Genomic DNA, 25,353 nt, shown 5'->3' on the forward strand with positions numbered 1-25,353 from the left:
CGTAAGTTTACATTCACCTCTGGAGTTTCGTCGACCTTTGACCTCGGGAAAAGGCGGCCATCTTGAATTTTCTATAAAAAACACCTTTACCACCGGATTCAAACGTAAACTTGTCGTTGGAATTTTCATCAATCGTCTCAAAATTTTTTGGGCATCAAAAGCAAGCTACTATGGAAAAAATGTTGGAATTAGAAGTTGTAGATTTTGAACGGCGTGCGCGTGGCAAGCTAGCAAAGTGGCGCACTGTTATAACTCCCATGCCTTTCAATACAATACAGTGAAAATTGAATGCATGCATTAATGCCTGAAACAGAATACATTGAAAAACACTGGATATGGACATATAAGGTATGTGGGCGTGGTTAGCATAAAACCGCTGTTGCTTAGGACAACAAAAAGTTTACTTTTACCGATTTGTCCGAATCTAACGTCAATCTGTTCGTCCTCTAGAGGGGACCAAAACATAAAATGGTTGCTATGGAGATAAAATTAACAAAAAAGCCGCCATTTTGGAAAAAGTGGGTTTTTTACTAACTTATGACATATAGCTCTCACCAATGGAGGAATGTGTTTTTCTGAGTCAGTTGATGATGCTGATCACTATGCTAGCACTTTTAGCTATGTTAGCATAACTAGCATAGTAAGCATAATTAGCATTTTAGGTGATGTGTTTTTCTGAGTCAGTTGATGATGCTGATCGCTATGCTAGCACTTTTAGCCACATTAGCATAGCTAGCATAGTTAGCATAATTAGCAAATGCCGTTTTGACTAGCCTTTATCAAAACTGGGCAGTGAGGGCGGTGAGGGAGGCGGTGGTGCTTAGAGTTGGGCGTGGAAGGCGGGTTGCGTCTGCGGGCCATACAACGCCGCTTGCGGCTTTAATTATTATTATTCTTCCCGTTTCTAACGGATCCGTAGATCGCAAATTTGACCCCCGCCACATACCCGAAAACTCACCAAAATTGGCACACACCTGGGATAAATTGAAAATGAATTTTCGGCAAAGAGAACGTCACCCCCCCCCACGACAATGACATCACGGCGAGCGTTCCCGTAAAAAAAATGAATGGGCCGAAAATCGCTTATGGGGCCAAAAAAAAATATTTTGAAATACAGTTACGAAACCAAAACACGCGTGTTGGAGATATCCCAAAGAAGTTATAAAATCATTATGGGATGGCCACACGACTTACGTCTTGGCGGCCATTTTGTGGCGAACTCAGAGAAATGGCGATTTTCGTGTTTTTTGACATTATGGGAAAACGACACTTTTGTTCAAGCGATTTTCACGAAATTGCACACATATGCCGAGACCATGATTCTACAATAACCAAAGAAGTTTTGTTGACCTTTGACCTTGGCAAGGGGCGGCCATCTTGGATTTTCAAAAAAAAGCACCTTTAGTAACAGATACAAACAAAAACTCGTCCTAGGGATTTTTATCGATCTTTTTGAAACTTCTCGGGCATCAATGGCAAGCTACTGTGGACAAAATGTTGGAATTAGAAGTTGTAGAATTTGAAACCCGTGCGGGTGGCGAATTCGCAACCGTCGCCATTTTAGCTAGCTCGCACATATTTTATCGGAATAGCCTGAAACTGAAATATGCGATACCCTGGCCCACACTGAACAAAATGATGTCACATACGACAAAATCCATACAGGAATGCGGCCGTGGTAAACAAAAAACGATCGCAAAAAAAAGTGCTGACTCGTCAAAAAAAATTTTTTGGGGATTTTATTTTTAAGAATCGGCTAACGAAACCCAGATAACTTTGTCGGGTATATCCAAAGAAAGTTTTGAAATCATTACGTGATGGCGACACGACCTACGGTTTGGCGGCCATTTTGTGACAAAATCTGCCATTTTGAGTTTTTCGCGTTTTTACACAATATGGAAAAATGAACTTTTTTTCGAGCGATTTTCACGAAATTTGACGCGCATGTCCCTAGCGTAAGTCTACAATCACGTCTGGAGTTTCGTTGACCTCTGACCTCGGGAAAAGGCGGCCATCTTGAATTTTCTATAAAAAACACCTTTACCACCAGATTCAAACGTAAACTTGTCGTTGGAATTTTCAGCGATCGTCTCGAAACTTTTTGGGCATCAATGGCAAGCTACTGTGGAAAAAATGTTGGAATTAGAAGTTGTAGATTTTGAACGGCGTGCGCGTGGCAAGCTAGCAAAGTGGCGCACTGTTATAACTCCCATGCATTTCAATACAATACAGTGAAAATTGAATGCATGCATTCATGCCTGAAACTGAATACATTGAAAAACACTGGTTCTGGACATATAAGGAATGTGGGCGTGGTTAGCATAAAACCACTGTTGCTAAGGACGACAAAAAGTTTACTTTTACCGATTTGTCCGAAACTGACGTCAATCTGTTCGTCTTCTCAAGGGGAACAAAACATAAAATGGTTGCTATGGAGATAAGATCAACAAAAAAGCCGCCATTTTGGAAAAAGTGGGTTTTTTTATCAACTTATGGCATATAGCTCTCACCAATGGAGGAATGTGTTTTTCTGAGTCAGTTGATGATGCAGATCGCTATGCTTGCAATTTTAGCTATGTTAGCATTACTAGCATAGTTAGCATAATTAGCATTTTAGGTAATGTGTTTTTCTGAGTCAGTTGATGATGCAGATCGCTATGCTAGCAATTTTAGCTATGTTAGCATTACTAGCAAAGTTAGCATAATTAGCATTTAGGTAATGTGTTTTTCTGAGTCAGTTGATGATGCTGATCGCTATGCTAGCACTTTTAGCCACATTAGCATAGCTAGCATAGTTAGCATAATTAGCATTTTAGGTAATGTGTTTTTCTGAGAGAGTTGATTATGCTAATCGCTATGCTAGGACTTTTAGTCACATTAGCATAGTTAGCATAGTTAGCATTATTAGCAAATCCAGCCTTGACTAGCTTTTAATTTGTGGGCGGTGAGGGCGGAGAGGGCAGCGGTGTTGCGTAGAGTTGGGCGTGGAAGGCGGGTTGCGTCTGCGGGCCATACAACGCCGCTTGCGGCTTTAATTATTATTCCGCTTTCTTATCGCGCCTTTGAGCTCAAATTTGACCCCCGCCACATACCCGAAAACTCACCAAAATTGGCACACACCTGGGATAAATTAAAAATGAATTTTCGGCAAAGAGAACGTCACCTCCCCCACAACGATGACATCACGGCGAGCGTTCCCGTAAAAAAAATGAATGGGCCGAAAATCGCTTATGGGGCCAAAAAAAAATATTTTGAAATACAGTTACGAAACCAAAACACGCGTGTTGGATATATCCCAGAGAAGTTATGAAATCATTATGGGATGGCCACACGACCTACGGCTTGGCGGCCATTTTGTGGCGAACACAGAGAAATGGCGATTTTTGTGTTTTTTGACAAAATGGGAAAACGACCCTTTTGTTTAAGCGATTTTCACGAAATTGCACACACATGCCAAGACCATGATTCTACAACTACCAATGAAGTTTCGTTGACCTTTGACCTTGGGAAGGGGCGGCCATCTTGAATTTTCATAAAAAAGCACCTTTAGTAACGGATACAAACGAAAACTCGTCCTAGGGATTTTTATCGATCTTTTTGAAACTTCTCGGGCATCAATGGCAAGCTACTGTGGACAAAATGTTGGAATTAGAAGTTGTAGAATTTGAAACGCGTGCGCGTGGCGAATTCGCAACCGTCGCCATTTTAGCTAGCTCGCACATATTTTATCGGAATAGCCTGAAACTGAAATATGCGATTCCCTGACCCACACTGAACAAAACGATGTCACATACGACAAAATCGATAAAGGAATGTGGCCGTGGTAAACAAAAAACGATCGCAAAAAAAAGTGCTGACTCGGCAAAAAAAATTTTTTTCGGATTTTATTTTTAAGAATCGGCTAACGAAACCCAGATAACTTTGTCGGGTATATCCAAAGAAAGTTTTGAAATCATTACGTGATGGCGACACGACCTACGGTTTGGCGGCCATTTTGTGCCAAAATCTACCATTTTGAGTTTTTCGCGTTTTTACACAATTTGGAAAAATGAACTTTTTTTCGAGCGATTTTCACGAAATTTGACGCGCATGTCCCTAGCGTAAGTCTACAATCACCTCTGGAGTTTCGTCGACCTTTGACCTCGGGAAAAGGCGGCCATCTTGAATTTTCTATAAAAAACACCTTTACCACCGGATTCAAACGTAAACTTGTCGTTGACATTTTCATCGATTGTCTCGAAACTTTTTGGGCATCAATGGCAAGCTACTGTGGAAAAAATGTTGGAATTAGAAGTTGTAGATTTTGAATGGCGTGCGCGTGGCAAGCTAGCAAAGTGGCGCAGTGTTATAATTCCCATGCATTTCAATACAATACAGTGAAAATTGAATGCATGCATTAATGCCTGAAACTGAATACATTGAAAAACACTGGATCTGGACATATAAGGAATGTGGGCGTGGTTAGCATAAAACCACTGTTGCTAAGGACAACAAAAAGTTTACTTTTATCGATTTGTCCGAAACTGACGTCAATCTGTTCGTCCTCCCGAGGGGACCGAAACATAAAATGGTTGCTATGGAGATAAAATTAACAGAAAAGCCACAATTTTGGAAAAAGTGGGTTTTTTATCAACTTATGACATATAGCTCTCACCAATGGAGGAATGTGTTTTTCTGAGTCAGTTTATGATGCTGATCGCTATGCTAGCACTTTAAGCTATGTTAGCATAACTAACATAGTTAACATAATTAGCATTTTAAGTAATGTGTTTTTCTGAGAGAGTTGATGCTGATCGCTACGCTAGCACTTTTAGCCACATTAGCATAGCTAGCATAGTTAGCATAATTAGCATTTTAGGTAATGTGTTTTTCTGAGTCAGTTGATGATGCTGATCACTATGCTAGCACTTTTAGCCACATTAGCGTAGCTAGCATAGTTAGCATAATTAGCATTTTAGGTAATGTGTTTTTCTGAGTCAGTTGATGATGCTGATTGCAATGCTAGCACTTTTAGCCACATGAGCATATCTAGCATAGTTAGCATAATTAGCAAATGCCGTTTTGTCTAGCCTTTATGAAGATTGGGCAGTGAGGGCGGTGAAGGAGGCGGTGGTGCGTAGAGTTGGGCGTGGAAGGCGGGTTGCGTCTGCGGGCCATACAACGCCGCTTGCGGCTTTAATTATTTTTATTATTTATGAGCGTGATGTTTCCTTTGATCTTTTGTCCATTTTCCACAACCTTAAATAGACTTTTCTGTCTGTCAAACACCAGAGTTAAGATAAGTTAAGTTAAGTTAAATGATGGAAAGAAATTCACTTTGATGCAGACTCCTTTCTATTTTGCCAACTCCATTTATTTTTCTTCAAATCCAGTAAACCCAATAAATGACGTCAATTTTACGGATGACAACTATCATTAGTTATTAATTATTATTAAGTAATAGGAAGCAGCTGATAGTTTGTCGCGGGTCTGGAATCATAAGCGGTGAATCTAAGCCCCGCCCCCTACCCGCTTGTTGTATGCTCCGCGTGCAACCCCCCCCCCTGCTGCCCCAGCATGTTCTACACAAACAGCACAACATACGGTCATCGTAGCAGCAAGGTGACAGCATGGTCAGGGCTCCTTGATGCAAACTTAATTAATTTTACGCAGAAACGTTAGTTCTTAGTCTAGGGCGCTCATGTGTCCCTACCAGATCACCTCTGACTGTGTGTGCGCTGCCTTGTCTTGTGTGTTTGCGCGCGTTGCTCGTGCTGTCTGAACAACAGCCCTGCCCCCCCGTGCACACAAATAGACAGACAGACAGAGCTCTCCGCTTCAACGAGAATACCGAAATTACTATCATCATTAATTAACGGAAATTGACTGACTTGGTGAGTTAAATATGGCAGATAACGCTTGTGGGACACAAACAAAAAGAAAAAATAACTTCTCCAGTACCGATAGAACCGTTCAGGTCAGATCTTAACGATACTGCGGTCTTGAAGAATGTGGCCCCGGGGCTGGTTCAATACCGGGGCACGGTACCCATCCCTAATCAAGGGCTCATTACGTCGATCGCGATTGATTTTCAAGGACATGAGTGTAGATCGCGGTCCAGAAAAGATTAAAAAAAAAAAAGTACTTCTTTCTTTTCATCGTCATGTTTATTAGTTACATGTTTATTTGAACATTATGTTTATGTACTGATGATTAAAAACTACACAGTGAGTTTACATAAAGATACTTTTGTATTAACAGATGAGGCGTTTTATTACAAAGACAGAAAGCAGCTACCATCGTATTCATGCTCTGCTGTAAACAGTCCAATGCGGGGAGCATCGTGGCATATTGTGAGGCATTTGGCGCTGCTGGCTCCGTATTGTTGAACCTTTCGCAGCGCGATGACTTCTCTTTTTCTCTGGTCTTTCCGACCGTGGTCAGAAGCGCAGGGGAGATTTCCTCCAGGGCCGAAGGCAATCCCCCTTCAGGGTTCACTTCCCTGTTCGAACCCTCAACCTTCAGAGCGGATTAAAAATGACTCCAAAACAGTTATTCTGGGAACGATGACTACTCTTTATTTAGTGCTCCGTCCTCCGAACACACAATATATTTCACGCACACACCTCCGCTCCGTGCTCACACCCCCATCTCCACCTGCAGGCGCCCCTCCCCTTCTCTCTCGTGACACGCGCGGGGCGGCTTCAATAAACTCCGGTTGCTGGACTTCTACCGGGGACATGATGTGCCGCGGGGAGAAAAAGACGTTCTGTAGACAGAGAGTTTGCGCTCAGTGAATTTAAACTCACGTCTGCAGTGACGTATGTGTCAGAGGATGTCCGATTGGCCATTCTGCATGTCAATCAAGTCCCGTACTTTTCGGTGAGGATTTTGATTGGCTGTTGGATTTTTGAGAAGTACTTTTTTTTTTTTTTAATCTTCTCTGTCCCGCGATCTACACTCATGTCCTTGAAGAAACATACATCAATGCACAGGTGTGTTTAAAAACACGAAGCGCAAATTCTCTGTCATCAGAGAGTTGCTCTCTGCCCCGCGGCACGTCCTGGCAGAAAACCACTCCGGACCCGGAGTGTTTATTGAAGCCGCCCCGTTTTTCCTCCTGCTATCAGCTCTGCAGTTCTCCTCGATAAATACGAGCCCTTTAGCGCTGCCCTAGTGGCTACCTGTAGCATTTTCAAAAATGTTTGAAAAAATAAAAAGATGGGAGAGAGAAATATATTTCTTGTTTTAATATGGTTTCTGTAGGAGGAAAAACAAGACACAAATATTCTTAGCGTTTTCCAATGCTGTAAGAAAGTGTAGAATAAATATTAAATTTCAACATTTCTGTCAACAAAGTTTTGTGTCGTCGCCTGCGACACACGTTTCTACCAGCAGGGCGGCGGACCGCTAGGCAGGTGGCTGATATAAATAGAACCACAGTCAGTTCTGTGCATGCTTAATGAAGTTGAAAGCGAATATTCTGATCTCCTGCTACAACACAGTCCGGTGGCTGTCCAGGGGGGACGTTTAGCGTCACTTTGTCATCTGTTTAGAACACGTGAAAACATTCCTGAAAAGCAAAGACCTGAACTACCCGCAACTGGAAGGTATTGAGTGGCTGGAAAAGCTGCACTTTTTGGTGGATGTGACTCTGACAAGACACCTGAACGAGCTGAATGAAAGTCTGCAGGAGCCGCAAATGCTTGAAGCTGTTCTGTCATTAGAGCGCAAGCTGAAGAAGAAGTTGCTGCTGCGTTTTACCCGTGCACTGACTTGCTTGGCATTTGCATAGAAATCAAACTTAACTGTATTCATTTGATTTTAAATACTTTAAATACTAAATACTGTTTTTGTTCGAATTCTCAAAATAAAAATGACATCAAAAATCGGATTTCTTTATTACATTTTTTTTATTTTATCAAAGCAATGAAACATAATTCATTGATATTGTAATTAAGTTAAACTCGCAAGAGAGCAGTCACGTGACGCGTCGTTCTCCCAGAATGCACTGCAGGGCAGATAAACATTTAATCGTTAATGCTCATTATGTATTTGTAGCAACTTAGTCATTTTGATTGTAGGCTAATATAGATACATATTGCATGTATTGCCTTCATTATAAGGCTTAAATAGGGCTTTTAATATTTTGCGGCTCCAGACATATTTGTTTTCTGTTTTTTTCGTTCAATTTGGCTCTTTCAACATTTTGGGTTGCCGACCCCTGCACTAGTGGTTACAGCAGCTGAACTTTATGCTTTTTCTCATGTAGAAATTGCGAATTTGACTCTACAGGATACACAAATGTGTGTTATTTTTTTCTTTTGTTGACTTTTAGTGACAGTATTATATTCATGTGTAGACACTAAAGCCCACCCTGCCTCTGGTGGAAGGGGGGTGCCAGTGTTCAGCAGCAGAGCCACCATCAGTGACTGGAAAGAGCTTTGTTCATGTTTTTGGGTCAAAGTCTCAAGTTAAATTGCTAACCGCCCCCCATGCATAATTCATCTTAATTTCCAGGTCGTCATAATTTTTCATCCAAAATTTCTCCTGAAAATGTCGTCTGTCAGTGTCTCATCAGGGCGGGTCCCACCTGACTGAATGGACCAAGTTCCTGGACCTCCAGCTGCATCACTGCTCCTGAACACACTTTTCTGTCTCATTGCAGGTTGAAGGACTGCAGTTTGTCAAAGATCAGCTGTGAAGTTCTGGTCTCAGCTCTGAAGAAAAACCCGTCCAATCTGATAGAACTGGACCTGAGCGGGAACTGGAACCTGCAGGATCCAGGAGTTCTTCATCTGTGTGGTTTTCTGGAGAGTCCAGACTGCAGACTGCAGACTCTGAGGTCAGACTCCATGTTTCAGTTGTGTTCACATCAATATGATGAGTCCAGATGACTGACTGATGACATGACTACAGAGTGATGGCTGACCCCCCCATTCCCACGACTGGGTCAGGAAATACGTTTAAACTCCAGACTAACCCCTTGAAGATTGAATGCACTGTCTAATATAAAAATGTATGAAAAGTAAAAATAGTAAAAAATATAAAATGTCATTGTGAGAAAACCTTCAGGAGCCAGGACTGGACCATTCCATGTACGGGACATACTGCTTCGTGGCACAGAACATCCCCGAGCATCAAATGATAAACAAATGCAAAGCACTGCACACATTTATCTCACAGCAGGATGGTCCCCTCCAGGTCGTCAGCCTCCTGGGCGGGAGTTGGTGAAGGAGGCAGGACAACATGTTGACCTTTGGGGTCGGCTTTGACCTCACTAGGAGTTGACAGATACAGGGAGCACAACATCCACAAACAATCATAATACCGTAATTTCCAGGTTATATAGCGCACCCGATTACGAGCCGCACCCACCCCTTTTTACATATTAAACTTCTTTTTTACATGCATAAGCCACGTCAGTGTAGAAGCCGCATGCTGTAAATAACTCTGTCAGCCTGACAAATCATGTCCTGACTCCCAGCCTGAGGGCAGTCTTATACTACACTGTGAGAGGAGACTGCATTGCATCAGCTCATGTGTTTAAACACACCTACATCTGCCAAACAGCATGCACCTCAATTCTGTTCACAAGTTCCTCAGTTATGGTTTTTTTTTTTTAGGTTTTTTTACTTATTGACAATTGAGGTATCATACATACAATTACAAACAGTAACCATATAATCAACATTACATCCCTCAGTTATGATGAGGAAATTTACATCCGTGATTCCCCATTTCCCATGAGTCTTGGGGGCTAAAGGCGGGTCTAACCCCCGTTTCGCCACACTGTTATCAGTGTTTAAGAATGATCAAGGAGCAGCAGTGGATGGAGGGGCGAACGGGAGCAGCTCTCCTCTCCTTCCGCTTGTGTCGCAAGCGGCATTATGGTAGTAACAGGGCTGGTTAAAAAAACACACCAATAAAATAAAGCAGCAGCGAATGAAAAGCGCGCGCCTCAGCCCGGCGAGTGCGTCAGAAGTTTCCTTCCACAACAAACACTGTTGCTCTGTGGACACCTATGCGCTCCGTGCTCGCCCCGCGCGCTCCTCGTCTCCCCTTCCTATCTTCTCCGACACTCCTGGCCCGGGCGGCTTCAGGGAGGAGCGCTTCGTCCCCATTGCGCTGGTGAACGGAGCGAATCGTGTGCAGAGCAATCGGACTTAATACTGTATGTTTTGTGGATGAGGGGCGGATGCGTTGTTACACGTGGGAGCCTTCAGACTGCCATCGGTCCCGCAGCTCAATATGAATGAGCAGCAGGAGAACATGTCTCCAGCTCACACGCGGGCTATGGGTCGGTGTGAGCTTTTCAAAGTAAAATTCCGCTCAGTCCTTAGAAACCGTTCAAACAATCACGTCAATTTGTGTTTCCAGTCGTGTCCCGACAAAATAAAGGCTGATTTAAGCTTTTCCCGCATGGATTCATGTACATCCAGTTTAAATGTTGTTAGCGCCTGTTAGCCTTCACCTAACCGTACTTCCGGCTTCGTTCTGCCACAAAAAAGCACTGACCACACAGATTAAAAATAAAATGATGAGCAAACGGGTCATAATAACCATAACATAACAATAATAAACGTAAGTTTAAAAGATCATCTCGTATATTACGGAGCTGCTAATAGATGGGCTAGTGTCACTATGACTCAGAGGTAAATTCACTCCTGAGCATGCGCTGTTCTCTCCATCACTCAGCTGACCGGCTTTTCCAAGCCCGTTGGTGATGGTGGATTTTTTCGCGCTGCTTTTAACGATTGCTTTTAACTTGAAAGCTGCATCATAATGTAGTGGCAATCACGTGCACGTTGGGTCTAATGGTGCCAAAGAATTCTGGGATGCGGCTGGGCATGCGTGTTTCTTTTTGTTGAACCATGACTGAAGTGTCTAAGACCTGAAGTCAAGTCCATGCTGTTTGGCTGCTTAGAGGTGTGTTCAAAAACAAATGACTTGTTGCTTGGAGTTGGTTTACGCATTCAACCCATATGCTCTGAGACCAAAAGTATGTTCATAGCGGCCGCCAAATAAATCCATAAATTAGCCGCGTCACTCAATAAACCGCAGGGCTGTGAGCGTAGGACAAAAGTAGCGGCTTATAGTCCGAAAATTACGGTAGATTCACAGATGATATTGGCAATCAGGGCAGAGGAGACCAACGTCTGTATCGTCCAAACACATTCATCCAGTTGTCCCAGAAGGAGGTGTCCACTCCCGAATGTTTTCTTCATCTTTTTATTTAAGCTCCTAAGGCCATCTAAGGCTTTTGTGAGACGTCTGTCTTTGGCAGTATTGTTGAAGATAAATGTACAACATGTATCCCCAAAAATCCCGCACAACCTGTAAATTTGATCTTTACCACACCACCACCAGATGTCTGCTCAACTGGTGAGGGAGCAAACGGATGTAACATACTCCTGCATCATCCCTCCATCTACGGGCATAGCCACGCCCACCAGTGTTGTATCCACCCCTTCCATGCAATGGTCCACCACCACCCCTCGAAGGCCCTGGCCCCTGCCTCATGACGGTCTCAGATGATGGTGCTTTCTTTTTCGGTTCCTTTTTTCATTAGCATCACTACTACATGCCTTGGCCAACTGCAACTTAAGATGTTGTATTTGTAAGTTCTGTATGGTGTCATTTTTCCTTTCCTTTGTGTATTGTTTCAGTACATGCACTTTATGTCGCCTAAAACGTGCAGTCTCGTCAGCCAGCAGATGGGGATCCCTTTTTAGTTCATCTTGTACTTTTTCTGGCAACGAATTTATCATAGAGGTTTGGAAAAGTACCTCTAAATTGGGCGAGCGCAATGGATGTTTTCCCGTTTGGTCAATCCATCGTTGAACACCATCACCATAATACTTGACTGGGTCCAGGCCTGGCGTCCAGGGGACCAAGGTGGGAGCTGTGTCTAAAGTTTTTAGAAATTCTTCGGGAATTGCGGCAAAACATTGATGACTCACCAGTCCTAAAGAAGTACATGATGGTATGCCATATGTGTTAGCTTTAGGCGTCCCCGGTATTACAACAGACCGCTATCACCTGTCACATATCCCCCAAAGCTAAGTCATGTCCCGCTGTAAGAGAAATAAATTTATTGATCCAAGCATTGCCTGGCAGCTGATCACACCGCCCTGCCATGTCTCTGACGGAGAAGGGCACATATGGACCGAGTACTCCGCCTCCTGCATCCATCAGAGGCATCTGAGTCATTCATCTGGTGTGTTTTACTGGATATCTTAGCTGCTGCTTGAATACCTTTGGTGTTCTGAGCAGCCTTTACCAACCCTCTGCCTGACCAGGGAATGTCTGACATGACTGCTCCCTCTTCAACTTCTTCTGAAGTGGAGCTGTTGCCCTGCATGGCTGCTTCCCTAATTCTTCAACACTGATCATTACTCTTAACTTTGGGTTTGGCTCTATTTTCCTCCACATTCTGGGTCTTGCTGTTCTTCTTCATCATTTTTCTCTTCATCTTGTCATTCTTCCCTCCACATTCCAACTTACCTGCAACGTGTAAAGTGGGGGCCATGATGCCCACTTCACTTTGAACATAGGGGGGAGGTGGAGCAGAGAGTGAAAAGCTGCTCAAACTGAGGTATATGCTGATTGGGGAAGGATTCTGTTGCCTCCCCTTGCTCCGCCCCTCTGGGGGTAGCGCATCTCCTGTCTCTTCAGTCCTACGTTTTCCCTTGACTGATAAACTTCCTCCTTTTCACCATCTGCAGGGCTGTGAGTGTGATGACATGAATGAGCTGTCTTTGCTCATTTTCTTCTTTCTGTTCAGGATCCTTCAGATGCCTTCTTCTTTACTTCTGGACTTACTTACTGTTTTCCTTCCTTCTTCTCGCCAGTATTCCACAATTTCCGGCCACGTCCTGTCATCTTTTCACTGTCCTTTTAATCAGTGCTTCCTTACCTTCCATCCAAAACTGTTCCATCTGCTTTCCTTCTATCTCTCTTTTGCCTTCCTCCACACTTGCCAACACCTGAATTTTTAGTTCCTAAAATTTCTGCTGTAACTTAGAAACTGTGAACCACATCCTCCATTCTCCTTACATTCTCTTTCTACTTCACCCTTCATTTTTACAGTTTTTTCTTTTTTCTTTTTTTTTTTACGGACCGGTCCTTTTTCATTACATAAGTCTGATATATTATTTTACTTTTACTCTTTTAAACTATGCTTGTCCATCTATTTCATTCGTCGAGGACCCAAAGACACATTTACTCCCCCTTTTTTCAACTTCTGCTTCCCTTTTTCTCAACTTCTCACCATCTGTTTCAGAGGGACCCTATCTCCCCTAGGTTTACAGAAACCTCACAGTGTTTAAACCGCGTCCGGCCAAACGTCAGTCTACGACGGGTCTACCCTCGGGACTTGAACCCAAGGTCCTAGAGGACTCGAACCTCCAGTTTTATTCAATATTATTCAATATAATTATCTCATGTATTGGCAGACTCCAGGCTTCAACCGTCTCTCCTAAATGCAATGTATTCAATCACAGAAATTCAGTAATGACAACAGGCTTCTGCTCACCTTTCTAGTCGGGCCCGTGGAGAGACGGGGTCACAACAGGAATTGTCAATACAGGATGTCTGTTCAAAACCGATCAGAACCGTTTCACCAATCTCATTACGGTCTGCCTACCAGGTCCTCGACGTTCTTTCCTCGCGCCTCTTCCAAGCCCCACGTTGGGTGCCAAAACTGAAGCGTGGAGATTCTATTGGAATGAAAGCGCACAGATGGGGGTATCCAATTCAAACCAGAGATTTATTACCCTAACAATATTTCTAATACAGATATCTGGGCTCAATCAATTTCCCTGAATGCCTTTTACTAAAACAGGACTCACAGCAGGAATACAAAGAAAAGAGCACTGTTTCCTCTCCCTGCCCGGGCTTTATACAATCTCTGGATGAATATGTAAATGAAAAGAGGAGGGTGTAGAATCTGCCTGGTCAGTGGTCTCCATGGCTCAAGGAATGTTAGCTGTCCCGCAGCCACCTGCATAGATAAGATCAGAACACAAACTTCAAAGGACCCCCCCCCCCCCACCATGGGTGCCTGACACCCTGCTCCACATCCTGACATTTGCTCCTAGGAGCTTTAAGTGGGGGTTTTATGACATACATTATCTAACGGTGATTCTTAAACAGTTCTGTGAGTTTTTATGTTCTTCACTTTGAATGTAGAAACTGTGTCGGGCTCTCTTCCATGAGCTGGCAGTTTATTTCAGAAAACAGGGGCTTGGTGGCTAAACGCTCTACCTCCAGCATTTCGTAATAGTAAAACTTGTCCAACACAAATGGCCTTTTGCTCACATATGTTTACTCCGTTTTTGGAGAGAACAAGTATCTGATTCTTCATCTCTTCTGCTTTCTGGATCTTCTACTCTGACAGAAGAGGGATTGACAGAAAATGCTCTTTGTTCCTAATTCTGCCTCCAAGTGTTTCTTTGTTGTATTGTATGGTGTGCACTTGTGTACGTTGCTAGCTGCTATTTTCATCTGTTGTTGTGAGAAGTGGGCAGGCTGACTTTACTCAGAACAACAGAAGTTGAATTCTTCAGAGCTTGTTGTGTGTGTGACCTTCAGACAGACTCCAATATTGCATTGCTCTGTCATTTCTCTCCATCAAATGTGCCGTTAACTATCTGAACTAGTTCAGCAGCAGTCCTGGTCATGAGTTCTTCAGGGCCAAACCGCTAATCCCAGTTCTTTTGGAAATCTGGACTCATTGTGGATTTCTCTGGAACACAGAGGAGGATTTCCTGTTCTAAAAGTTCTGAACAGGGTTCTGTTCATTTAGCTTTGCTGTTGGAAAATTCTACAATGTCTCTTTGATGAGTTTACATGAATCAGCAACTTTGTTTTCATGAATCAGCAACTTTTTTTTCATCAATCAGCAACTTTGTTTTCATGAATCAGCAACTTTGTTTTCATGAATCAGCAACTTTGTTTTCATCAATCAGCAACTTTGTTTTCATCAATCAGCAACTTTGTTTTCAGGAATCAGCAACTTTTTTTCATGAATCTTCACTCTAAAATATCTGCAGGGGGTTTAAACTTTCTATATTCTCTTGATTCGTGTCAGATCCATTAAAATGTGATCCAGATTTTCCTATTGAAGATTTTTTTTACCCATAAGTGATCTTCAATTCTTAACGAGTAATTCACTTTACAATGTGATGATGTCATTTGAAAATACATTTTACAATTTAGGATTCAAGATATACTATTAAACTAAATCTTTAAATCAAAGTAAAATTATTGGAATATTGGTTTTTATAATTCAGTCTCAGTTCCATTTCAATTTAAAGTTATTTCAAATCTACTACATTTATATTCACTTTCATGATTTTGGGTCAAAGTCTTAAGTTAAATTGCTAACCCCACCCCCCCCACCCCATCCCCATGCATAATTAATCTTCATTTCCAGATCTTAATGATTTTTCATCCAGAATCTCTCCTAAAATGTCATCTGTCAGTGTCTCATCAGGGCGGGTCCCACCTGACTGAATGGACCAAGTTCCTGGACCTCCAGCTGCATCACTGCTCCTGAACACACTTTTCTGTCTCATTGCAGGTTGGAGAACTGCAGTTTGTCAGAGATCAACTGTGAAGTTCTGGTCTCAGTTCTGAAGAAAAACCCGTCCAATCTGACAGAACTGGACCTGAGCTTGAACCAGAACCTGCAGGATCCAGGAGTTCTTCATCTGTGTGGTTTTCTGGAGAGTCCAGACTGCAGACTGCAGACTCTGAGGTCAGACTCCATGTTTCAGTTGTGTTCACATCAATATGATGAGTCCAGATGACTGACTGATGACATGACTACAGAGTGATGACTGACCCCCCCATTCCCACCTTACCGTATGCTGCTGCTGAGACTCTGAGGCTCCTTTTTCTCTTTTTTCAGAGGTTCTCATGTAGATCTAGTCTGACAATAATCCTGTCCACAGAGCAATGTTTTCAGTCTAACTTTAAATGTAGAAACTGAGTCGGCCTCTCTTCCATGAGCTGGGAGTTTATTCCATAAGACAGGGGCTTGGTGGCTAAACGCTCTACCTCCAACCGTACTGTTACTAATTCTAGGAACCACAAGCAGTCCTGCATTTAGTGAGTGAAGTGTTCTGATTGGATGGTAAGGGACTATGAGGTCCTTAATATAGGATGGGGCCATTCCATGTAAGGCCTTATAGGTTAACAGGAGGATCTTGAACTTGATTCCAGAATCAACTGGGATCCAGTGAAGTGAAACCAACACAGGAGTGATGTGATCTCTGCTGCTAGTTCCTGCTAACAATCTAGCTGCTGCGTTCTGAACAAGCTGGAGACTTCTTCAGGAACTCTTAGGACACGCTGCTAACAAAGAGTTACAGTAATCCAGTGTAGACGTAACAAATGCATGGATGAGTTTTTCAGCATCACTCTTAGAAAGTAGATTTCTGATCTTAGCTATATTGAACAGGTGAAAAATGCAGTTTTCCACATCTGAGATCTCTGAGCCTTAAATGATAAATCCTGGTCAAATCAAAGCTCTTCAGAACTTCTCTCTGGGTAAATGGTCTGGCTGAAGCGCTGATCTCCTCTGCCATCATCAAACTTGCTTCACTTTGTGATTCTATACGGCTGAAAAGCGTCTGATGAAGTGTCTGATTCTTCATCTCTTCTGCTTTCTGGATCTTCTACTCTGACAGAAGAGGGATTGACAGAAAATGCTCTTTGTTCCTAATTCTGCCTCCAAGTGATTCTTTGTTGTGTTGTATGGTGTGCGCTTGTGTAGCTTGCTAGCTGCTATTTTCATCTCTGTTGTTGTGAGAAGTGGGCAGGCTGACTTTACTCAGAACAACAGAAGTTGAATTCTTCAGAGCTTGTTGTGTGTGTGACCTTCAGACACACTCCAATATTGCATTGCTCTGTCATTTCTCTCCATCAAATGTGCCGTTAACTATCTGAACTACTTCAGCAGCAGTCCTGGTCATGAGTTCTTCAGGGCCAAACCGCTAATCCCAGTTCTTTTGGAAATCTGGACTCATTGTGAATTTCTCTGGAACACAGAGGAGGATTTCCTGTTCTAAAGGTTCTTAACAGGGTTCTGTTAATTTAGCTTTGCTGTTGGAAAATTCTACAATGTCTTTTTTCTAAGTTTTCATGAATCAACAACTTTGTTTTCATGAATCAGCAACTTTTTTTTCATCAATGAGCAACTTTGTTTTCATCAATGAGCAACTTTGTTTTCATCAATGAGCAACTTTGTTTTCATCAATCAGCAACTTTTTATTCTAGATTCAGCAACTTAGTTTTCATGAATCAGCAACTTTGATTTCATCAATCAGCAACTTTGATTTCATTAATCAGCAACTTTCTTTTCTTGAATCAGCAACTTTGTTGTTCATGAATCAGAAAACTTTGTTTTCATGAATCAGCAACTTTCTTTTCTTGAATCAGCAACTTTGTTGCTCATGAATCAGCAACTTTGTTTTCATGAATTAGCAACTTTGTTTTCATGATTCAGCAACTTTCTTTTCTGGAATCAGCAACTTTGTTCATGAATAAGCAACTATGTATTCATGAATCAGCAACTTTTTCATGAATCAGCAACTTTGTTTTCATGAATCAGCAACTTTGTTTTCATGAATCAGCAACTTTGTTTTCATGAATCTTTATTCTCTGTAAAATATCTGCAGGGGGTTTGAACTTTCTACATTCTCTTGATATGTGTCAGATCCATTAAAACGTGATCAAGATTTTCCTATTGAAGATTTGTTTACCCATAATTCAAAGTGATCTTCAATTCTCAATGAACAATTCACTTTACAATGTGATGATGTCATTTGAAAATGTATTTTACTGTTTAGGATTCAAAATAAAAAACTATTTAATCTGACATTTTAGAAATCAAAGCTTTGAAAATTAATTTAATTTGAAAACTATTGGATTTTAAACTATTTTTTTCTTTTATTCCATAATTCAGATGAAAAAATATTTTTCAACTGTCGGTTCCATTTCATATTAAGGGACCCGGTTTGGCTCGTGCTGGTTTGTGGCGCCTTCCGTCCGTGAAACCAGGGTTCGGATCCGGGCTGCTCCCTGTTCCCTTCTCTACTTCTGTGCCGGTTCCAAGCCTGGTTGCTTTGAGAGGGTTGCGTCAAGAAGGGCATCCGGCGTAAAACATTGCCAAGTATACCATGCGACTAGTTCGCTGTGGCGACCCCTGATGGGAAAAGCCAAAAGTGAAAGAAGTGCCATTTCATATTAAAGTTATATTAAATCTACTGCATTTTGATTAAACTTCATGTTTTCAGGTCAACATAAAAAAGACATTGCTAAACAGCCCCCCCCCCCCCCATGTATAATTCATCTTCATTTCCAGGTCTTCATGATTTTTCCTCCAAAATCTCTCCTGAAAATGTCATCTGTCAGTGTCTCATCAGGGCGGGTCCCACCTGACTGAATGGACCAAGTTCCTGGACCTCCAGCTGCATCACTGCTCCTGAACACACTTTTCTGTCTCGTTGCAGGTTGAAGAACTGCAGTTTGTCAGGGATCAGCTGTAAAGTTCTGGTCTCAGCTCTGAAGGAAAACCCGTCCAATCTGACAGAACTGGACCTGAGCAGGAACCAGAACCTGAAGGATCCAGGAGTTCTTCATCTGTGTGGTTTTCTGGAGAGTCCAGACTGCAGACTGCAGACTCTGGGGTCAGACTCCATGTTTCAGTTGTGTTCACATCAATATGATGACAAAGTTGTGTTAGGACTGAACTGCAGACATGAGGCTCATCAGCTCTGCTCTGTGTCTTTGGTCCAAGAGACTCCTTTAAAGCAGTGCAGAAGCAGCAGCCTCACGTGCACGCTCACATGCACTCTGAGTCCTGCTGTGTTTCAGCAGATGCAGCTGAGAGTCCAAAGGGTTAGGGTGACAGAGTCCTGCTGCAGCTGGATGCTGCTCTGACAGACACATCCTCCACAAACATCCTCACCTTTTCATCCACAAACATCATCACATCATCCATCAAAGCTCCCAGCAGCTTCTGACTCTTCATTCAGAGCTGAAGTCATGCTTGATCAGGGATCAATGTCCAACATTTGCTGCTGACTCTTCCTCATCACTTCCTTCTTCTCTCTGCTTTGATCTGTTGGAGCTGAAAGTCTCTGCTTGAAGGGCTGCAGCAGAGAAGGACTGGAAGATCATCTCCTGAAAACTGGGAGGAAGACTTTCCAGCATCCTGCTGCTGAAATTCTCCCATGATTCAGTGCTGTTTGGAGAAGAGCTGAGCAGAAAGAGGAAGTGGACTTTTTCTGCTGTTGCTGCAGAAACATCAGTTGGTTTGGATGCAGCCACAGGCTGATGTTTGACTTTCACACATCTGGACTTCTTTCCTGAAGCAGCTGCATGTTGTCCTGAATGTTCCTGAATGTTCTTCTTCTCTGCTTCTGCTGGACTCTTCTGATCTGCTGCTGTTGCTTCACATCTTTGGACTTTTTCTAAACTTTCTGATCTTCTTCAGCTCTGAACTCTTTAGAAGAAGTGAAGGATGAAAAACAGGAACTTTGTCTTTGAACTCAACTCTTTCTTCTGGATTCAGGTTGAGGAAATGCAGTTTGTCAAAGATCAGCTGTGATGCTCTGGTCTCAGCTCTGAAGTCCAACCCGTCCCACCTGACAAAACTGGACCTGTGGAACAACAACCTTCATTCTTCAGATGTTGAGCAGCTCCAGGATCTGGTGGAGAGTCCAAACTCCAAACTGCAGACTCTGAGGTCAGTAGAGGGTTGGAGTCAGTCCAGCTGCTTCAAGATGTTTGGTCCTAAAGTTAGTCTGAGAGCAAAGATGCAGAGTTTCCTGTGAAGCTGCAGCTTCTCAGTGAAGCTCTGAGGAGAATGATGACAGGCTTCAGGACAACAGTCAGCCAATCAGAGCAGCAGAAGCTCCAACAGGTGAAGATGACAGGAAGCTGCTGCTCTGAACAGGACTGAAGCTCCTGCTGCTCTTTCTGCTGCTGTGCTGCATCACTGACTGACAGACCAGGATCAGGAGACACTCCTTCATCTCCGTCTCTCTACTTTCTCTCTGCAGGTGGAGGTGAGTCTGATGTTCCTCCTGGAGGAGCAGAGAGGAGCAGCAGCAGCAGCTGGTCTGCAGAGATGTGGTGACTGGACGGTGTTCCTGGGAGGTGGAGAGCAGAGTGATGGAGGAATCAGAGGAAGTGGAGATGAGTGTCAGAGCTGCAGCAGGAACTGATCTGAGATCAGCTCCACTGTCTCTCAGTTATGGTGCTGCAGCTCCCCCAGTGGACTGATGGAGAACTGCACTTCCTCTAATTCTAACTTCTGAAACGTCACTATGGGGTCAAATTGTGAAGTTTGGTCGTTTCCTGCAAATAAACTCTGATATGAATTTGTAACAACAACCAGTAAATAGCTGGTAAACTAACCTGGCTCCAGTTAGTTTCCATTTTAAATAAAAAAGTTTCCTCTTGGTTCAAAGTAAACCTGGACGGTTTCTCTAAACTGATGTGGATGGAGGCCCTTGCTCTAGCTGGAAACACTGCTACAACGTGAAGGGGATTGTCATGGATGGTTACCTCTCAGGTTGGACACGCCCCTGACCAGGTGCCAGTGGTTGTATTGATGATTGAGGATCAGATAGAAGAGTTGGAGCAGCATAGCAGCCCCAGTCTGCAGTCTAACAGTGGTGACATCAGGCTGGGCTCATGGGCTGATTTGGAAGAGAGAGAAACTGTCAACTTTGTAGGGGAGAGCTGCCATTTTCTGTCAAATCCTTGTTCTCCTGTTTCTTTTAGTGGTCAGACAGTCAGCATGTAGGTTTGGGACTTTTATTTTGTAGGATCTGAGGGAAGTTTGTTTTCTCCGTTTACTAGAGGTGTGTTCTGTTTGTTGTGTTCGCCTTGGCTCTCCCTGAATTTAAGATGCTCCTAGAATAAATTCCAGTTATTCTGTATCTCCACTTCTTTGTTTTTTTCTACACATTGATCTGAATAATTTCACTTATTTATGTTTTCTAAAGTCATGTGACGCTGCAGCTACTAAATCTGATGGATATAAACCAGAAATCCACAAAAACCAACAGAATCAAACAATAAAAATGTCCAAATGGATCTGAAATAGACATAAAAACTAGTTTGAATGATGTTTTTCTGTGTTAAATGAAGGAGTCACCAACGTGAAAAGAGGAAAAGTTGATTGAATCAGTGATGAACAGAAGCACAAATACAGAAAGACATCCTCAGCGGGGGGGTTACCAGCAAACAGCACCTTTAGCCAAAATAGATCCAGATGTGAGAATCAAAGACTCCTCTACACACTGAAGCAAGCAGCTCTACAAAAGGTTCTGGTTCTGTTTGGAAGAGGAAAAATCCCAGCAGAACTTTAGTCATCAACAAGTTTAGGAAAACGTCTCTGCTGCAGAACACAGGAGAACCAAACCAACTCATGTGTCTGTGTGGGACTGGAAGTTCAGAAAAGTCCTCATGGCTTTGAGATGCTTTTTGGGACCAAACAGATCCCAGAGTGGAAAGCCCACACCATGACAGCGCCGCCTCCTTTAAGGCTGGAAGCTACATCTCCAAAATACACTTTGGTGGCTGTTTTGGAGCAGATGAGAACTTTTTCAAACGGTAGAAACGTCTGCAGCTAGAAAAGTACAACTCTGTTGGACAACGTGCTTTTATTTTGAAAATTACAATGACTTGGTTTCATTTAAAGTAGATTTATAAATGTGTGTATTTGTTATTTACAATGATGTTCTTATTGCAAACCTGAAAGTGAATCCTTGGAAAATGGCATCATGTGAAATAAAGTCTATAAAAAAAGCCTGAAAGTGACACAAAATAAAAAAATAAAAAATCAACACTGCCTGATGTTTGTGTGCATTTATACATGCCAACCTATCCCAGAATTCCCCGGTTTAAGTGCCATCATGTTTGAAAAACCACTTTATTACACAAAAAAGGAAATACAGTAGAAAACATCAAACAAAAACATGAATACACAAATACAGTCTGACTTCAATTTCAAACACAGTCAATTCAGATGATCTGTTTTCATTTGGATGCATTTCTTTCATTTTGGGGACTACGGGCCATTTGATGAATTTCCATAGTTGATCACCTGATGTGTCTGTTATTTTATATTGATGATACTTTACTGTTAAAGTCATGGTAGAGTTGACCTTTAAAGGATTTGTTTAGATATTTATCATCACATTTTTTCAGTGAGTTTTATTTCATCTATGACTAAATTTGGTAGTTTAATTTGAACATTGGAAGACAATCTTCTATTTCTTATTAAATGGATTAAAGCAATTGGAATTTCTCTGCAGGTTTTCTGAAATTCCTTGGTTGAACATTAAATATCAAATTGACTTTTGAAGTCTTTTCATTGAAGAATTTCTCCATTTGAATCAAGAACATCGTTTCCAAAATGATCTTGAGGTCAAACCAATTCTGATGAAACATTGTCTTCCTGTTTGTGGTCATTACTCTGTTGTTCCACAGGGGGGCGCAGTGAGGCCAAAACTAGGACTACAGAGCATTTTCCACTGGAAAAGTACTTGTTGGTGAAATTCTGAAAACTTTAGAGGAAGTTTGGAAATTTCAAAGTCACATCAACCAAAAATCTAATCCAGAGACTTTTTTGAAGATGTTTTTGGGAAAATGAAACCAGAATGAGTCAGGCTTAGCTATAAAATCTTTAAAAAATTTATTCTGTGTCTCCAAAGTCAAAGGACTCTGCAGTGAGAGACATCAGCCGGTAGAGGGCGCTGTCACCTGTTTACCTGGAGTTTCAGTCTCCTTCAGGAGGATGCCGATTCTCATGAATGGAAACGGAGAAGCGAAGCTTTCCAGGCTTCAAATTCTGAATTTGTCAGTCCACCATGTCCTCAGGAATGTGAAATTCATCCCAACGATGAGGGATTTGAGGAAAACCTGTCGGTGTTTCCACAATCTGCAGCCACAGGAGGCTCATGAAGTTCTGGACTTTAGGCTTTCTTCCTATTTTCCAGAACTATGAACTTTTCAGTCCAAAGTCAGAAAGTGAGAATCTGGACTGAAACAAACAGGATTCTGGGTAATTTCTCTGGAAACTGTTGCTAAATTCCTTGAAACTGTGTGTTTGCGTGTGTGAACATGAGTTGGATGGTGGACATGCAGACTTGTCTGGATGTGAACATTTTGGAGCCAACAGGTATGTTTCCAACGTTTGAGTGTGTGTGGACAGGCCCCGCCCCTTCTAGATCTGGATTAACCCTTGTGCTATCTTAGATGACCCCCCCTTCCATTGAGGTGTTCTCCCTACCATGACAAAGGTGGATAAAGGTGGAAAGATTTCATGTATTCCATGGACACCAGTGAAGATCACAATTCATTGAAGAAAAAAGGTTCAGAGCACTGTCTAGTGGGTCTAGATGACCCAACTACCAATGTTAAAGTGCCTAGGATAGACCAGGGTTACTTCAAGAGTTTTTGTACTAGAATTAAGACCTATTGTGTAATCACTAGCTTTTGTAGCTCAAACCAAGACAAAAAATAAAAGCATACAGGATTAGTATTCTTAATAATATTTATTTAGATTGCTTTTTTCAAAATTGCTTTGAAGACACTGTTAACATAGAATACCTCTGCTTCTAAAAATACAAAGAACTGCTTGAAGCATTTCAACATAAATTTAACATAGGTTTACAGCTAAATGTACGCTGATGCAGGCCATACTAGTAAATAACCTGAGGTTAAGAGAAATAAGAAAAAGAGTGTCTCTGTTCAACATCACCAAACGAGGCATTCATTTCTCACCGTGAGAGCCCTACTTCTCAGGAAAACGTTCCACTCTACCACAGCTTTTTTGTGTGAACTTGTGGTGTCCCGTTGGTGAATATTGTCCTTCAATATTTCTGTCTGACTGACATAAGGAAGGGTTGCCACACACTTGGGATGGGTAAGATGGAAGGTGTAGTGGTAAGCCAACAGTTAAAACAACCTATGGCCAAGATCTTCTTTGGCAAAGGTGGTGATGGGAGTTGCTCCACTTTCCACGAGACAGCAGGACCCGTCAAAGAGCAACACCGGGCTGGAGAAAGACCTATACTCCAGATTCATCTGTTGGCTAAAGATAAAATAATTAGGGTAGAACAGTTTATGTTGTAACTTCACTGAAAATATTTTGTTAGTAATAATGAAACATCACTAGGGTCGTATTTGCCATTTTGAAAATTAACATAATTTTTGTAGATGCTTGTATTCAGGCTTTTTAGGTGTCATTAACACTGTTTTGCATATCTAGTGTCAGAAAGAAAAACTGAAATAAATGCTGGGATCCTCACATTGTTCCTTCCAGTCTCTACCCACAGTTATTACAGACCATCAGAGACAGACAAAGCACAAAATCAAAGTTTCCAATGGGAACAAAAACTCACCTCTAGAACATGCAGCACTGCTTCACCAGCATGTGCCAGTTTCTGAAGGGGTGACGTTGGAGATGGGAAAAGCTCTGAAGAGTGCAACGTTGAGTTCAACTAAAATAGAACAATAAAATAGAATAGCTCAGTTATTAACTTCATTGTCAGTTTGATGTTGAGTTTACATTAAATTGAATATCAGCTTGCATAATAACACAATTCTGACCAATGCCTCATTATGCAAAAGAGACAGTAAATGACTTACCTCCACTTAAGTTCATGGGAGGCTTCACTTTTTTCCAAACTCTGTAAAACTGCACTAGTGAGCAGAAGTCTTCCCATCCGTCCTGTACTTGACATCTGAATTTGCTGTTTCCCATATCCTGGATCCACCGCAGCTCCTCCATCACCTAAAACACAACATATAACAATGCCTCCTTTGTAAAGATGGGCGTGGGGGGAACAAAATCAAAAACACAAGTAAATTGAAGCTCCTTGAAACATGGATATGCCTCCAGAATCTTTGTAGGTCTATCATCTTCTTTTAGGACATCACTGTCAATGAAGGCTTTTCTTGACTGAACTCTGAGCTCAAGGATCTGGCAGACAGCATCTTGGTTTGGTTTTGGTTCTCTATACATCTATTGCAGTGTTTTGTCACGTCTGGCCTGTATTGCCCGGCTATCTGTTTCTGCTAAAGTGAAAAATAAAAATCAGTAAAGATATCAGACGTATTCTGAATTATACAACTGTTATACTTCCATTATTTATACTCTAAAGAGCCACATAAATACAGAACAAATGAGAAAGCATCTTCCACCGCTGTATATAAAAGCTTGTTTACAATGTAAATGTAAACCACAATAACTGTAATGTCTGAATATCAACAATATCAATGTCACAATATCAATATCCAATGGTATAAGGATAATTAAGGTAGGTCAAAAAAATAAGAAAGGTA

At 42.0% G+C, this 25,353-nt stretch overlaps 1 protein-coding gene across 7 annotated transcripts in view; it reads left to right on the forward strand.

Annotated features, from left to right (window-relative positions):
* The window catches only part of LOC144983678 (NACHT, LRR and PYD domains-containing protein 12-like), a 128,325-nt gene extending 106,477 nt beyond the window's left edge, over positions 1–21,848 (forward strand). For 3 of the 7 annotated variants that reach the window (XM_078930720.1, XM_078930729.1, XM_078930734.1), the window contains 2 exons: positions 15,566–15,742; positions 18,501–19,552. In XM_078930720.1, coding sequence (XP_078786846.1) covers positions 15,566–15,742; positions 18,501–18,930 — 607 coding nt within the window. In that variant the 3' untranslated portion in view covers positions 18,931–19,552. The other 4 variants (XM_078930717.1, XM_078930732.1, XM_078930743.1 and 1 more) reach the window with 3 other exon arrangements.
* The last annotated feature ends 3,505 nt before the right edge of the window (positions 21,849–25,353 follow it).

The sequence above is a fragment of the Oryzias latipes genome, chromosome 2 (assembly GCF_053564925.1).
Source record: "Oryzias latipes strain Hd-rR chromosome 2, Olatipes_Hd-rR_3.1".
NCBI classification, from domain to species: Eukaryota; Metazoa; Chordata; class Actinopteri; order Beloniformes; family Adrianichthyidae; genus Oryzias; species Oryzias latipes.